At 38.8% G+C, this 13616-nt stretch overlaps 1 protein-coding gene across 5 annotated transcripts in view; it reads left to right on the top strand.

Moving 5' to 3' along the window:
- Positions 1 to 13616, top strand: part of LCORL (ligand dependent nuclear receptor corepressor like) — a 171330-nt gene that overhangs the window by 127046 nt on the left and 30668 nt on the right. For 4 of the 5 annotated variants that reach the window (XM_019552861.1, XM_019552856.1, XM_019552855.1 and 1 more), the window contains exon 6: positions 6519 to 6609. In XM_019552861.1, coding sequence (XP_019408406.1) covers positions 6519 to 6609 — 91 coding nt within the window. Of the gene's footprint in view, positions 1 to 6518; positions 6610 to 8015; positions 12244 to 13616 lie in introns of those variants that run through there. The other variant, XM_019552860.1, reaches the window with a different exon arrangement.

Genomic DNA, 13616 nt, shown 5'->3' with positions numbered 1-13616 from the left:
ATGGCTTAATGTCTAGTTGGCAGCCAGTATCAGATGGAGTGCCCCAGGGGTCAGTCCTGGGGATGGTTTTGTTCAATGTCTTCATCAGTGACCTGAAAGATGGCATAGAGTGCACCCTCAGCAAGTTTCCAGATGACACCAAGCTGGGGGGAGTAGTAGATACGCTGGGGGGTAGGGCTAGGATTAAGAGCAACTTAGACAAATTGGAGGATTTGGCCAAAAGGAATATTATGAGGTTCAACAAGGACAAGTACAAAGTCTTTCACTTAGGACAGAACAATCCCATGCACCAGTACAGGCTGGAAGCTGATTGGCTGGGCAGTGGCTCTGCAGAAGAGGATCTGTGGATTATAGTGGACAATAAGCTGAATATGAGCCAGTAGTGTGCCCTTGTTACCAAGAAGGCTAACATCATCCTGGGCTGCATTGGTAGGTGTGTTGCCAGTAGGTCAAGGGAAGTGGTTATTCCCCTCTATTCAGCACTGGTGAGGCCACATCTGGAGTACTGTGTTCAGTTTTGGGACCCCTGCTACAGAAAGATCTGGGCAAATTGGAGAGAGTCCAGAGGAGGTCAACAAAAATAGTGAGGGGGCTGGGGCATAAGACTTATGAGAAAAGACTGAGGGAACTGGGCTTATTTATTCTAGAGAAGAGAAGACTGAAAGGGGATTTAATAGCTGCCTTCAACTACCTGAAGGGGGATTCAAAAAAGCATGGTGCTAGACTTCTCAGTGGTGGCAGATGACAGAACAAGGAGCAACAGTCTCAAGTTGGAGCAAGGGAACTTCAGGTTAGATATTAGGAAGAATTTTCCCACTAGGAGGGTAATAAAACCCTGGAACAGGTTACCTAAGCGGTGGTGGAAATTCCATCCTTGGAGATTTTCAAAACCCAGCTAGACAAAGCTTTGGCTGAGATGATCCTGCTTTGAGCAGGGGATTTGGGTTAGATATCCTGAGGTCCGTTCCAGCCCCAACTTTATATGAACTACAATTTTAAAGCAGTTTGGAAGCCTACCAATTCCTCAATCATTATAATAAAACAAATTCTAAATACATATATATTCTGTCATTTGATTTTGGTATTTTTATCATGGAAAATCAGAGCTCCCCGTGTCCCCTTTGCTTACCAGGATGTGAGTCTAGCTCTGGCTGTCCCCCCTGTTGCTTTGTGACAGAGCAGCCCTGATATACCAGTGCCTTGCCCATGCCATTGCCCCTCGCTCCCAACCCACAGCCCCCCAGCCCTGCTAGTGTCCCTCATTCCCAAGCCACAGCCCCTCCCAGCCCTGCTGGTGCCTCTCACTCCCAACCTGCTCTCCCTTAGCCCCCCAGAGTGTGAGGAAGGGGTGAGGGTAGGTGTGTGGAGGAGGCAGACTGCGATCAAAGATGACATGTGGAAGGGAGTGCATGCCCTCTGAGATTTTTGTGCCCACAGTGTGGTGCGGCACTGCAGCCTGGCCAGACTAGCTCTGGAGGAGGGAATGCTGTTCCATGGCCACCAAGGTGAAGTGCTGCAGTGGTGGTGGTGTGGAGTTGTGCCGCCTGCTACTGCTGGGTGGGCATGGGGCGCCTCACTTTGGTGGCTGTGACAGTGCAGCACTTCCTCTGTACCAGGTCCCACCTACTGTGCTGTGGAGGTGGCTCCTCTGGTGCTAGTCTGGCTCAGTTGCAGCCTCATATCCCACTGTGGGTGCAGAGATCTTGAGGGGCACATGCCCCCACCATGCCACATCACCTTGGCTACATTTCCCTTGCCCCTTTGATGCATAGCCTGTGTCCTCCCTGACATTGGAGGCAATGTGATGCCTGAGCCCCCCCCCCCCCCCGGCTTACCTGGAGGGAGCTGAGGAAGGTGCTGTCCACCGCTGCCTGGCCGCTACGTGCATCTGTGTGCAGGCACAGGTATGTAGCACCCCCCGCATCCTGTTGCGCCCAGCGCCAAGAAACATTGAATGTCCAGGAGGTGTGCCATCCCAGGAGAGTGTCTCACCCTGAAGTTTCTGATGCTACATCTCTTCAGATACTGGTCCAAAAGGACTCACTTATTTGCACAGTCCACAAAAAAATGTTCTGACTCCAGAAAAATCTGTTTATATATAATACCTTACAAACAATGTGTTATTTTATTTGGGGATGTGTTATATGCAAGAAAATATAGTAATTAGACTCTTAGTGTCTAGTAGCTGAAGGTCAGTTGCTGCAGCTGTTCCAACCTTTGTCCTTTGCAGACACAGAGTGAACAGACATTGCTATTCAAAAATGTTTATCTTGCATGCCAGGGCTGCATGCCAAAAGTGAACATGTGCACAACACACCTTCAAGAACTCCCAAATAACTCTACATGCTCCCCTCACTGACTGCTTTCCATGAATTCTGTCAGATCACTTATGGATTGTTAAGGTAATCATTCCTTCAGGTCAAGTTAGACAAGATATCCACAAGCATTGATATACTTGCTTGGTTTGTTTAATGAATTTCTTAGGCTGGACAAACAGTAGCCTTAAGAGCTTTATTTCTAAAATCCTGGTTTGGAGAACTTTCTGACAAATATGGGTAGTGGCAGGTCTTTATACTGAAATCTGCCTCCTTTTTGGAAGCTTCTTGGGTCAGACACCTGAAGTCCTATCCAAAATTAAGGCCTCCGTGCATTCCTGTACGTAATGACGTCCAGGAATATTGCTTATTCAGATTTTCTGATTTCATTTTCCAGGTTTGAGGTATCTATTCTAGTATAAACTGTAAGAGAAATCTCTTGATTTGTCATAATAACAATTGTTACTTCTAGAAAGCCAAAGATCCATTTACCAGAACATGAGTCATAGAGTACACATCTCATGACTATTTGTCATTTCTCAGAGTACTTACAGCAAGGCTGTTCCCTTTTCATCTTCACTTGTGAAGTAAACTCTATGTCATGGTGTTACTTTGTAAACTTCCTGCACTTGTTTGTCTTATCTTTTAACCTTTCTTCCAGCTCCCATTAAAGAGAATAAGATAAGGACAGTCATCTTGCCATAAAACAAAAAGTCAGTGCACTTCTGGATGTTTAATAAGGAATAAACTAGTTAAAGAAGGGAAGAACCAACTGATACTGGACTTAGTTAGCCAGTTATATATATCCCCATATTATCCCAAACAACTCTTTCTTCTCAATAAACCTATGAGGTAGGGATGTGAAAGTTTAAATGATTAATCATTTTAGCTGTTAAGTCCAGTGATAACTGGTTATCTTAGCAGTTATTGTTTAGCATGGGGCAGGGTTCAGGGTGCAGTCTGGCAGGGAAGAGGGGGAAGGGAATCTGCACAGTGCCCTAGCGGGAACCAGAAAGCAGGGCAGGCAGAAGAGAGGGGGAAGAGAGGGGGAAGACTGAGGGAAGACTAGTACCAATAGCCTATGAGGTTAAAACAAGGGGCAATTTAATGACTCTTCAGTGAAATAATTAGCTGCTTGTTTGTACATGCTCATTCCCTCCCAGCCTGGGGCATCACATGGGATGTGTTGCTTCTGCTTTATTTTCTCCCCACCCCTCCCCCATCAAAGATGCCAGCAGCATCTGTATCCAAGCTACTGTGTTATCAGTTTTAACCAATATAATTAGAGTAGGTTAAACAAATAATTTTTAAAAGAATATTTACTTCTCTACTGTAAGGTGTGTATCTTTACTTACACAGATGTTCCATTATCAACTGCACTGAACAATTATGCTTCAGAAGTTTTGCAGGAAACCAGGCAGGATAACATAGTACTTTCTTGTCAAGCACCATTGTTGCTGCAGTATGTTTAAATGTTGTCAAATATATATAAAGCAGTATATGTTGAATTTGCAAAAAAAAAAAAAAAATCTTATAAAAAATTTCTGTCCAGATATAAAAATGAAGGCAATAAGGACTGGTTTGACAATATGATAATATCTTTGTACATTTTGATAGTTTTACCAATGTACTGAGGCTAACATGAGAGAAAATGTTGGGGTAATTTCTGTTCCTTTGTTTCTTTCATCCCTCCCTCACCATTTATTACCAAAACTCACAAAAATGTGCTGGTGTTCCTTTCAGGTTCAGCTAGCCTGTGACAGGGTGACCTAGTGGTGCCGTGAACTCCCCTAGCACCCTGCTACTATACCAGATCGATCTTAAATGCACCCTCTATCTCGCCCGCCACGTCTTTGATGTTAATATGTTAAAGGGAGGCTGCTTTTCTAACCCTCTTTGGCATGGTGCCTTGATGTATCTTGGCTCTGTGTGCACTCCAACCTCTGTGGGTGCTCGTGGGTCCCACAGTCACCCATGCCCTCATGGGTCCCCGGACTCATCTCTGTGCCCGCCTGTACCCTTGCAGGCACCTCCTGGCTTCTCCTGCAGCTCTCGCCCGCACCGGGGCCTGTCTTGCCTCGCAATTCCCGCAGCCCACACCAGGGCCTGTCGCATGACTCCTGCCATCAGGGCTCAGGCAGCCTCGGCCTTAGCTGGCCCCCATCTTGTGCCCCACTGGGGCTTCTCACCTGCACCCACACTGGGCTTCTCCCGATACTGCCCACACTGGGGCTGGGACACCCCAAAACGCAGCGCCTTCTCCGGTGTCAGGAAACCCCCTCCCCCCATTACTGGGGAGCTCCTATGAGGCCTCCTCCAACCCCTACAGCCTCACCCGGTCCTCCGGTCTTATACAGCAACCAAAACAGAAAACTCACGCCCTTGTGTTCCAACATAAATTCCAAGCCGCCTGGCTAATTTTCATATATATCCCTGCTAGCTGTATTCTTATGCAGACGCTGCTCAGGCCATCAGGCTTCTCTGTTATGCCTGCCCTGCTTGCTCCAGCAGAGCTCTACCCTCCTTGGTTGCCAGAGGGGAACTGACCTTCCAGCCTCAGCCTGGCTGTTTATAAAAGGCCAAGCCCTGCCCCCTTCCGGTCAGCTGACCAGACTGGTTGCCCCAGCAACCCGCACCTGTGCTGCCCTGGTAACTGGCAGCTGAGCCCATATTACTGCTTGTCAGTAGCAGGCACCTGAGTGCCCTGCTACATAGCCATACAAAGTAGATTGCTTTTGTTGTAAGTTTGGGCTAGGGCCAAGCTATGCTCTATTCTCACCATGGTGCCAAACCACATTCCCTTCCTCTGGGCAGCTGGTCCAGAGCCAACTCATACCCTCTTCTTCCCCCCTCCCTCTCGTAGGGTCAGGCCATGCACTGTTGGTTTGGTGTCAGGGCATGCCCCCTTTATCCGACAGGGTTGCGACACAACTCCTCCCTCCTGCCCAGCCAAGCTGGGACCTGGCCACACTCCCTTCCTCTCACAGCGTCAGGCCATGCCCCCTCCCCACACAAGGCTGGATTGAGGCTGAGTCATTCTCTCTCTTCCATGCAGGGCTGGATGGGGGCAAATCCCATGCTGGACTGGGACTGGCTGTCCCCCTCCCCATTTTGTGTGGCCAGATGGAGCCTTGCCACGCCTCCCGTGGGTACCAAATTCAGTTCACCAGCCAGATCCAGCCTGCGGAGGGATCAGCCACTGCTCTAAATCTGTAGAAAATAGATTGTTTTATTTCAGAAATAGTATGTGTTTATATAATTAAAGGTTATCCTAATGCAAAAAAGGGCAGAAGTAAGTTTGACAGTATAGAATTATATACTTGGGATGGACCCAAATGCAACATCCATTCCAGGTTCATGGTTCTTAAACCATTAGCCAGAATTTGTTATTTCTTACTTCCCGATATAAATTATTCCATCAATGTAGTTTAGAGTCGCAAAGTAGTAAGGAGAGGATAAAACAAACATGTGGCCAGAGGACATATGTACAGGATTAAATTCGTGAAATTATTTCTTTATAAATGGAAAAAAAATATTTTATTTGAAAAAAGTTTGTATAGTGAAGTGCATTTCCTGGATGACTTTGGAAATAATGATGCAATACATATAGATCATATACACTTTCATAAGACATCTTATTTAAGCTTTCTTAACCATTCAACCAATAGAAAAGACTGAGAGAAGGATTTTAAAACGTGCTGCTATAATTCTTTGCTTATCTCCCAACATACATGTATACCCCTCTTTGTGTTTCCACCGACCCCACACATATACCTTTGTTCTGGTGATCTTCATGTATTTTTTAGTATTTGTGTGTCATTAAATCAATAATTTTATATGATCTTAGTTCTTAAACTATTCATGTTCAGTTTTATGACCCACATTTAAAGCCATGTTCACAAATGGTTTGTTGATCTATCAAATACCAAGTGTATTTCTAGACTACATCTGTAGAATTAACAAGATATGATATCATAACATTCATAATAATTTTAAACTCCATAATTCCTATGTATAATTATAGGTCCAAAGGGTTTTTTTTAATATAGTCGAATTAAAAAAAAAGCTGTTGAGCTTTGCAAATAAATTGACATTTAAATGGAGAACATAACAGAAATGTTACAACATAGGTCATATGTTGTGCCACGTGTATAAAAAATTAGTAGATTCCAAGAAAATCTTCTATTATGATTATTATTACAGGGGATGGAGTGCTAGATCTCTCTACAAAGAGAAGCGCAAGGTTGGAAGAGTCAAAATATGATCCATCGTGCTCTGAAAATTCAGTGTCTGGGTAAGCAGCATTTATGGATATTTGACAGGGTGGGTAGCTTATGTAAAAAGGAACATAATGTAAATTCTTCTTTAAAGGCAGTTGTATGTTTGTAAGACCCTTGTACAGTATATACTGACACACACATGCAGTTTATATTTTGCTTTCCTCAAGAGTTTTTGTCACTCATAAGTGTGTGTCCATGTATATATCATATGTTTCATTTGTCTTTTTCTTTTCTTTTTTTCTGTTAAAGAAAAGTTATCAGAACAATCACCAAACTTTAGTTCATGTTACTAAAAATGAACTGAAAATTTAATTACGTAATCCAATAAAGGAAATAGGGCAGAAGATGAAAATGTAAATTTATCCTCTGAGCCTTCGTTTAGGAAACTTCTGTTTGGGACAAAGGGTAACATTAAGATTTTTTTAAATATCCTTCAACTAACATGAACAAATTAAGCAGCAATTATATTTAGTATTTCTTAATGAGAGAGAGCTCTTAATCCTCATACTTACATCATGGTTCTGCTTATGGTGTGTGGTGGCATATTGCTAAAATGTCTATTCAGCATTAAAAATAAAACTGTTGTTTTGTGTGCTGAAAGTTACCATTACATTATCTGAAACAAAAATAGTGAAATACATTATTCTGTTAGATTTTGTTATAATGTTATAAAATGTTGGCATTCTCCAATCCACTCACCATAGCAGGACCCTTTTTGTCACCTATACATCTTACAGGATATTATTACAAATAAGAATATTTGTTGAACCATGTTAACTTGCTTTGTTAATTTACTGAAATGAACAAATTTAAAAATTACTGAGACTTGTAATTAGAGAAATATAAATAGTGGTTGGAAGTTTAAAACTGAGTTGTGTATTGACTTAATTGTTAATTGCAGCACTTTATCTTATGCTTGTAGAAAAAAGTAGTCTTGTGGAAGTCTGGGGTGTTTGTGTGTAGTAATGTATTTATTGCTGCAAATGTTCTACAAGGGGGTTGACTCTTTTATTACTTGTTTAGCGGTAACGTCACGTTTCTACTAACAAAAACTCCTTCAGGATTTGGGCACTTAATGGAACGTTAATTGCATAATTAAAATTATACCTGTTGCTCTTCAAGCATGTATGAAAGGAAATATAGCAAGCACATGAAAATGTTATCAAATACTGAGCTAGGATTTAAAGTTCTTGGAAGGGCTGCTGTAGAAGCCACCGTATGATTTTGACACACTGTCCTACCAGAACTGTAACATTTGCTATGATAATCAGTAACTACCACATCTCAAAGGCCTAAAAGTATCAGAAGCAGTGATGTTACCTAAGCAAGGAGTATAATAAAGGAGTGGACCCTTCCCTTCCATAGCTGTGTGAGAGTCTCTCATACATCAGTTTACCATCGTTTCATTCCATCCATCCAGGAGACTACACAGACACAGAGAGGACTATGTGGAAAGAAGTGCTGAGTTTGCAGATGGTTTGCTCTCAAAAGCTTTGAAAGACATTCAGTCTGGAGCACTGGACATAAATAAAGCAGGCATACTTTATGGCATACCTCAAAAAACTTTACTTCTCCACTTAGAAGCCTTACCAGCAGGAAAGCCTGCACCTTTTAAAAATAAAACTCGAGATTTCAATGATAGTTATTCATTTAAAGACAGTAAAGAAACTTGTGCAGTGCTGCAAAAAGTAGCCTTGTGGGCAAGAGCTCAAGCAGAGCGCACAGAAAAAAGTAAACTCAGTCTACTTGAAACCTCAGAATTAAAATTCCCAACAGCTTCCAGTTACCTCCACCAGTTAACTCTACAAAGAATGGTCACTCAATTTAAAGAAAAAAGTGAAAGTCTACAATACGAAACTTCAAGTCCTACCGTACAGTTAAAAATTCCTCAGCTAAGAATAAGTTCTGTATCCAAACCACAATCTGATAATGCTGGTCTTTTAGATGTTATGTATCATGTTTCCAAAACCTCTTCCGTCTTAGAAGGATCAGCTCTTCAAAAATTGAAAAACATACTCCCTAAACAGAACAAAATTGAATGTTCTGGACCTGTAACTCACTCAAGTGTTGACTCCTACTTTCTGCATGGGGACCTCTCTCCTTTGTGTCTTAATGCTAAGAATGGAACAGTTGATGGAACCTCAGAAAATACAGAAGATGGTTTGGATCGCAAAGATATTAAGCAGCCAAGGAAGAAACGTGGTCGCTATCGGCAATATGACCATGAAATAATGGAAGAAGCTATTGCAATGGTAATGAGTGGGAAAATGAGTGTTTCCAAAGCACAAGGAATTTATGGGGTACCTCACAGCACTTTAGAATACAAAGTTAAAGAAAGATCTGGAACACTGAAGACTCCGCCGAAGAAGAAACTCCGATTACCAGACACTGGGTTATTTAATATGACAGATTCAGGGACTGGCAGCTGCAAAAACAGCAGCAAGCCTGTGTAGATTTATTGTTAGCAAATTGTTTTTTGTGTGTGTATGTATGTCTGTATACACACATGTGAGAAGTACATATGTTCACTCTTACAGAAGACATGAAATGATACCGTTCAAAAACCACATACATGCCTTTTTGAAAAATAGTTTTATTCAGGGTTTTCACTGTGGACAGAATTATAGAGTTGCTCACTTAATTCTGATAGTGTGTATTTAATATAATCCTTGTATAAATAGGTGAAAAAGATTCAGGTTTTATTTAGTAGTCAATAGCATAAAATGTTTTGGGAAAAAAAGTATTTGTCATGTGAAGCATTATTTTTAATTGGTAAAGAACCCACCCTAGCCATTCAATAAACCATCTTACTATGGAAATACACAATTAATGGTTTTCAAACTTTAATACTTCACAAAATACTTGCAATAAATTGTAAGTAACTCAGATTATACAAATCAAGGGATTTTTTTCTTCTTTTAAAAAAACTAGTTCCTTACCAAGGAAGTGGACGTGTGAAGTATTAGTAGGATTATAGTACATTCTGTGGAAGAAGAAATACATCATAACTAAATATCCAATACAAATAAAAAAAAACAAACTATTTCATTAATAAAAATGTGTGTTGGCAGACATAAAACTGCATTTTTATCATTTTAAAAGTTTTGTTGTTGATTTAGCAAGAAATTGGTGTTTACAAAATATACTTACGAAACTGACAAATTACTGTAGCTATAGAATTATTAAATATGAAATAAGATGGAATACTAAGAGCATAACCTAATTTAAACTTTATTAATATAATTTTCCTTTTTAGTTTGGAAAATAAGATAAACTTGTAAGGTATAAGAAGAAAGTTGGAATGCAACTTAGAGCATGTTCATAATGTGCACAGAATGAGCTTGAGAATGGTTATTTTGGTTTAAATGTGCTGGTTAGTTGATGTTATGACTACTTAAAATTTATTTAAGGATTGTGTCACACTCCTATTGAAACCTCACTATAACTGAAATGTATTGCTGCTGTGACATTTCAAAATCTTTTCAGTTTATCAAAATGAATATCAAGTTTTCATTTTGGTGGGCCGTTACATTATCATTTTGCTAATAACCAAATTTGCAGTTCAGGGTCTTGATAGAAATACAAATATTAAACAGTAAAGCTGTTTTGAACTCTCATTAGTATAAATTCTTTATAAATTTGGTAGTTAGAAGTTAGGCCATTCACTTTAAATAGATAACTTATAATAGAATCTAAGAGAGACCAGTTATCTTCAGATTGCAGTTTTTATGTGATTTTCAAAGTATTTACATTGGATTTTATAGACCATGTAATTTTGGTGGTATAATGTCATAAAGCATATGTCAACATATGAAGAATGAGGGCTTGCTTTATATGTTCAAAATTCAACATTGATGCCCTTTTTCCATTTAAAAATTAGGTTTAGATTATTTCTAGACACATGATTTGGCTGAGAAAAAACACTTTTATTTTTCCGTTTAAAATTTTGCACACACACATTTTCAAGTGTGTTTTTCACTTAAATGTGCTGATGTATAGATAAATTTGCCTACATCCTATCTAAACATAAGACTACATTAGCCATGCAGGGGTCACATCACTTCATCAACTTTTAGATAGGCTTGCCATTGAACTAATTCAATGGTGAGTTTATGTTTAAAATTTGCAAAATCTAGTCCTTGGTTATTTACCTTATTACAGTCAATTATTTATATTTTTAAACAAATGAATCTGTAAGAAATTAAAACTGCACAGCCAGTATATCAGTTCTTTGGTCTCTTAGATCTATACTGAATCCTCTTCAGCTATTAAGTTTTACTTGCATATTAGAAAATGAATCCTTTTTTTTAACAGAACTGTACCTAATAACAAAGGGATCACAAAACAGCAGATGTCAGGGTCATCTTTCATTTTAAAGAAGTAAGCCATATTTAGTGAGGGCCAGAAAGATTAATTTGTTAATATATCCCCCACTGGAAAATAAAGTTGAAAATACTTAAATGTTTCAAAAACTCTCTTTATACAGAATTTTACTTGCAAACGTTTGGGCTTCAGTATATTGCCTAATATTTGTACCATGCTGAAGTTTTTTATTCCTCAGACAATATTATAAATTGAGTCAGAAGTTTATATTGAAGGCAATTTACAGTACATTTTTATATCATTTAAAAGATGACCTGACCAAATAATTGACAGGATTCATAAAATCAGGGATCATTTTACTATTGACTTAACAGTGATTAGTAGTTTTGTATGTAATATTATAATTAATTTTCTGCATTTTAGTAATTGTATTTATTTATTTTTTGGTCAGAAATAGTATATTAAAATATTTTTTGATAGTTTATAGATGATACTCAACATGTAAGTGTTTAAAAGAAACAGAATTATTTGTTTCTAATATTAGGCTAACCTTTGATTATACAAGTAAGGAAAGGCAGGGAAATGTTTAGGTTCCCCTTCCCCCATCCTAGTGTATTCCATTTAAATGTCATTTAAATTATACTTTTTGAACTGTTTTATAAATTCAGTTACCAGTCACTACTTAGTAATTGACAATTTCTGAAAATTCATGTTTCAGCAGACTTTTAAATGAAGGCGAAAGCAAGCCCTACATGCTTTCTACTTATTTGAATGTTTCTCAAGTATTTTATATTAAAAAACAGTGCCTCTGTTTTTAGAACTACTGCTCAGTAAAGTTGTTTAAACCATTTCTGGTAGCTAATGACAATTTTATATTAAATTGTATATTAACTTTAGTGAGACTGATTTTTTTAGTTGTTTACAGTACAAATACTTGTATTTGTTTTTTAATTGCAGTATTTCCATTGTCGCAGTAATTTAGTAAAACTCTGTGGCTGCCTTGATTTTTGACAGATTTTGTTAATAACTGATTTTTAGGCAATTAGTTATATTTATGCATAAATCAATTGCACTATAATTCATGAATTATTTATTACAATATTTTCTAATGAATTTCATGTATTTGTCTTGTGTTGTAAATGTACTGTAATTCTGTTTCTTCTTTGTGTTGTTATATACCTAAATCTGATTGTATGAATTTAATTGTTTAGTTAACGTGTTTCTACGTTGTAATTTGTAGTAAAGCACTTCAATGCTTTTGCACATAAATTTACAACAACACTGATGTGTGATTGATTTGCTCATTCAGTAAAAAAAAAAAAAAAGACTGAACACTGGCTCATTTGACTTACTCTTTAGGCACAATTTCACTATTTGTTGAATAAGGTCATGGCAGATATACGTTTATATTATGTTGATAGTTGTTTCTACAATGAAAAAACATTTATAAAGCATATGAGAAGGAGGGAGTCTCAAAATAAGATGAATTGCCAATGAATTGAAAAAAAAATCTTTAGAAAACTTAGAGTGATACAAAGAACCATAAAAGGGACTTTTAGTTGAATATTGGTAGAAAACAGTCTGGTAGCTTGTGGCTTAATCATCAAATTACTAATTAAAAGGGGGTGGGGCATCATGATATATAGACCACTTACTGCGACCTCCCAGAACATCACTGATCCACGGACTAAGATTTGGAAACTAGTGATCTGAATTACCTCCTCTGTCTGAAAAAACAGAGATTGGAACTCTGGTGAAGGAAATCTTGAGGGATTTCTCTGTTGGAGTTCCTCCCTTACAGTTGTTTCGGGTTGGAGGAAAAAAGCAGATCTTGATTACATTTACTTTTAAACAGCATTGTCCACCAAACCAACCATCAATCCGGGTGAGTCACCTTGCAGCAGTGTCAATTTTAGATTCCTTGGCAATGGTCAGCTTTGCCACCCAACAGGAGAACTCAGCAAAAAAGATAATGCAACCCCTAGATCTGTTATAATTACTAGTGATTATATGAAGAGCTTGAGTATAGGAAACAATATATGTTAATTCTCCTGCCTCTAGTCCATCCATTTTCTACCCATTCCCTCTGCCTGAACCTTTTAACCCAAAAGATGTCTTTTGCACTAAAGAATGGAAGTTTTGTAGTTGTAGTTAGGATTCCTCCTACTTGTTTCTCTTAGGAAAGGAGATTTAGGAGTGTGGATCTGTAGAATTAATTAACTGGATTTCTGTGCTGCAGCCTTTGCCATGGGAATTATTGTGATGATATAGTTTGAGGTTAAGAAACATACCAGGACCAGTGAGAGAAAGTGCTAGCAAGGAAACAACTTTCTGAAGTGTAGCTCTTTAGTACTTAACAAAAATGTTTGTGAAAATATTAAAACATGAAAGTTAGATAAACATATGTTTAAATATATGACTACATAGAGAGAGGAACTGCATCCCTTTAAAATAAACAGCTTCTAGTTCTAGATTCCGAACTGCAACTAAAATGTACTGAGCACAGGTCAGTGTAGGAAGATAGAAAAGTGACTTGTTTTTCTGTGAACTTGGGGTCATCAGAACAGTGGTTCAAGTTAGTGGCACAAGTTATCTGTGGTTCTGCAGGGCTGTCTTGGGCACAGAGCCACACCAGCTCCAGTTGATGACCAGGAGAGGAATTATGTAGAGCAACCAAGAGTGGATTTGCATTTAAGGA

This window comes from Crocodylus porosus, unplaced genomic scaffold (assembly GCF_001723895.1).
Source record: "Crocodylus porosus isolate Cpor-Errol unplaced genomic scaffold, CroPor_comp1, whole genome shotgun sequence".
Classification (NCBI taxonomy): Eukaryota; Metazoa; Chordata; order Crocodylia; family Crocodylidae; genus Crocodylus; species Crocodylus porosus.
This window is presented reverse-complemented; position numbering and strand designations above follow the sequence as displayed.